General features: G+C 38.8%; 1 protein-coding gene across 4 annotated transcripts in view; it reads left to right on the top strand.

Annotated features, from left to right (window-relative positions):
- Positions 1-3,417, top strand: part of UNC5D (unc-5 netrin receptor D) — a 476,468-nt gene extending 473,051 nt beyond the window's left edge. For all 4 annotated transcript variants that reach the window (XM_025050005.1, XM_025050004.1, XM_025050003.1 and 1 more), the window contains one exon: positions 2,041-3,417. In XM_025050005.1, the coding sequence (XP_024905773.1) occupies positions 2,041-2,245 (205 nt within the window). In that variant the 3' untranslated portion in view covers positions 2,246-3,417. The remainder of the gene's footprint in view (positions 1-2,040) is intronic.
- The last annotated feature ends 379 nt before the right edge of the window (positions 3,418-3,796 follow it).

The raw sequence follows: 3,796 nt of genomic DNA, 5'->3' as shown, positions 1-3,796 counted from the left end.
ACTACCCAAGAGTGGGTTGCTTTACCATTTTTATTAGTGTAGAAATGATAACGATATTAGATTCTAGGGCCATTGGGGATGGGGGCGGAGTGAAGAAAGAAGGACAGGAAGAGAAGATAAAAATAAAACACACTAGAAAGAACACATTTAAGCTGGCCTTTTCCCCTTTCTCAATTAAAGACTCAGATGTACTGGATCTCAAAGTATGTACAGTAACCTGATATTTATACTACTTGGCAACCAACTAGCTGTAACCAGTCCCTTAAAGATCTTTGAATAAAGTAGCACTTCATTCACTAAAACTTACTCCGTGTGTGTGTGTGTGTGCGTGCGTGTGTGTGTGTGTGTGCGTGCGTGTGCGTGTGTGTGTGTGTACGTACGCGCGTGTTTGCTTGTAAATGGTAATATGCCCTTAAAAGCTTGTCTTCTCTTCTAAGGACTTTCCTGCTATATGAGTCTACTTCATGATTATAGTAGTAGCACTCTCAAAATAGTCAATTCTTAGTTGACTCTGGAAACTCCTTTCAACTCATGAGAATTTTTACCAGAGGTGACATTTCTATCCCTGCTATAAAAACTACCATTGAAAAACTGTGACCTTTAATCCTTTGTGTTGTCTTAGTCTTCATTATAGCCAAGTTATTATCTAAAAGGTTACCTTTTGTTTTCACTGATGATCCCATGTCATCAGAAAAAAAAAAGCTCATGGCAATCAATTACTCAGTCGATGGCTATCGAATAAACACCTGTCATGGTATTATGATAAGTGCTGTAGCAGAATCAGAAAATTATTAGCTATGATCCTTCCCCTTAAGTTGTCTGTAATTACACTGAGAAGGTCAAGCTCAAACACATGATATTTATAGCATTTTACTCACATGAAAATTTAAGCGTAAACAGAGTAGATGAGAATTGAACCAGGCATTGTAAGAGTATAGGCTCTTGATAAACAGAGGGTAAAGAGAGGAAGTGGGCTTTCCGAATGAACAGAATAGATTGAAAGCATGAAGCAAAGTTTTACCTAAGTCAGCATTAATGACTGAAAGGACAAAAGAATACTAAGTATATACATACTGCTCAGCTAGAATGAGACTAGACCAAGGAAGTCATTGAAAACATGTTGAGTAGATACCTGATACTTGAAGAAATAAAATGTAGGGTATATTAGAGAGTCTGGAGAGAAAAAGAGCTATAAGGCTTTTGCTGTAATCCAGGCCATGAAATGTTAGATCATAGATTAAATATAAGTGGTGTGAATGTAGAGGAAGGGTGAAGCTGATGAGCATGTCAGAAAGAAACCTGACATCAAGGGAAGACTCAGAAATAAGTGTCCTAGTGAGAGAGACCGGAAAGATCATTGTAATTACTGAGATATTTGTTATAGTTAGAATGGGGGCCAATTGGAAGCATGGAGATTATACAAATTTCTGATAAGTTTGAAGTTGTAGAGAGATATCTAATTGGAGCAATTCCAAGGTCATTTAGAGATCGGTAACCAGCTCACATTAACCTAAAAGACTGGAGGTGCAGATTTAGACACTGTCCACTTGATAAATAATCCACTTAGTACATGAGCTCACTGAGGAGGAAAAGAGGAAATCAAAGATATAACCTTGACAGTCCTTTATGTTCACCAAGGAAGACACAAAGAGAGGTCAGCTATCTTGAAAAAATAGGAATGAGTTACATCATCACATAAGCTAATGTAATAGACCTTTTCAAGGGGGGTGGCCAAAGGGGAAATACACACACACACACTTTCTCTCTCTCTCTCTCTCTCACTCACTCACTCAAGGAAGATGAGGACTAAAAGAAGAATGAGAGGATAAGAAGGTCATTGGTAACATCCCAGGATACAATCGGATATGTGTTAGGATATAAACTTAACTGCCCCAGACCTGCCTCAGAGGAGCTTTGTACTCCTGTAAAAATAGCCATTACAATTCATTTTTAATTCCCTTATAGTGATTTTTATTTGTTCCTTTATTTCTATTTTCATTTTTGTTGTGTTATTCTTTTTATTTAACTCTCTCTGTCTAGGAATTTATCTTATTTTGCTACACAAAGTAGCCCATCTGCTGTCATTTTGAACCTGTGGGAAGCTCGTCATCAGCACGATGGTGACCTTGACTCCCTGGCCTGTGCCCTTGAAGAGATTGGGAGGACACACACGAAACTCTCAAACATTACGGAATCCCAGCTCGATGAAGCCGACTTTAACTACAGCAGGCAAAATGGACTCTAGTCCACTTCCTCTCAAGAGATAAAGTGATGGTCAGCTTCGGGACATTTGCTTTAAATGGAAGAAAGAGACAGCTCTCTGCCCAGTGGCATTTGGGGAATTCAGCCTTCATTTACAATCAGTGAGATTCCCTGGTTGGAGAAACTGAAACTTATATAGGTAAAATATGTTAATAGAGAAAAGTATAACCTCTCTTAGATAAAAGAGGGCTCTACTGTCTCCTCTGAATCCACACAAGGGTTAACACTTGATGAACTTCTCAGATTCAGGGTGGCAAGGATAAAAGTGAGGGCTTATCTAGATAGGAGTAACTGGAAAAAAGATGAGCTACAATAAAGCTGGGAAGGCAGAGAATGTATAAGTGCATGTTTTGAAACAGGTTTTTAATGATATGCCCCAAAGGGCCAGCTGATTCTGGTACCAGATTGTCAAGAGTTTTCTACCAACTGGCATCTGTGATGTCGGCAATCATTGTAAAACTGGCTTTTAGAAGTGAAATGGGTTGTCAACCCATTTGTATGACTTCAACAATGTCAAGGAGGGCATTTAGAATTTAGAATCTGAGTACATCACACCAGCACCAACCCATTCCTTACCTATCCTAGCAACTTAATAGAAACAAGGCAAGGTAAGATAGACCACAATCTAGTTCTTACAGTGTACGCCACCTTCATTTCCTCCAAGGACAGATCTACCCACATTCTTTCCTTTCTTTACCCATTATAGTAGAGAAGAGGTTTCAAGCATCATAATTAGACTTTTCAATATAAAAAATTTATTTCTTCTAACTCAAAAAGCAAGACCATCTCTAGTTTTAGCTAAGCCACTCAAATTGCAGAGTACTGTTAGCACACAACTTGTTATGTGGATTTGGAGATGAGGGGTCAAATTAGGTCCAAGGAAACATAAACTGCAGGTGCCATAGGCCTTGAATAAGCTGTAATTCTAGGATACAGGTGTTGATCCACTTCCCCAACATTGTCATTCTAAGGAGATGAGGAGGTTTTACTGTACTTTTCAACCCAGGTTCTTGAAATTTTCTAGCCTTTTGGTACTGTGTTATCACCAACTCTTTCCATGGGGCTATATATAGGTCACCCTCTTTTTGCCGCTTAGGAAATTAGCACATAGTCTTTGCTTTAAATTATATTCGAGTAAATAGACCTCTGCCGCAACGTCCTAGAAACCATATGCACTGTTCAGGGAGCCTTCAAGCTCTGATAACTCAAACTCGCCAAGTATGCTTTCTCTGTAGCACCATTAACATATTGCTTTATGTTTTAAATAAGAGGCAGTGATATTGTGGAGAATTGAAATCCACAGGTAATTCATGATCCCCATCTTAACACTTCACCCCATCTTTTATCCTATGTAATCATTTGACAGTATGTCCTGGTAGACTAAAGATGAAAAGATCTGCTCCTGCTCATCTTCTGGTGGATGTTTTAATTAGCTGTCCACAATCAGGACAACCAAAGTCAAGGACCTAGATGAACCACAAGACTGATCAGCTACTTAGAGGTTGGCTGCATTAGAATAAATTAAAAATCATCA

This window comes from Pteropus alecto, unplaced genomic scaffold (genome assembly GCF_000325575.1).
Source record: "Pteropus alecto unplaced genomic scaffold, ASM32557v1 scaffold24, whole genome shotgun sequence".
NCBI classification, from domain to species: Eukaryota; Metazoa; Chordata; class Mammalia; order Chiroptera; family Pteropodidae; genus Pteropus; species Pteropus alecto.
This window is presented reverse-complemented; position numbering and strand designations above follow the sequence as displayed.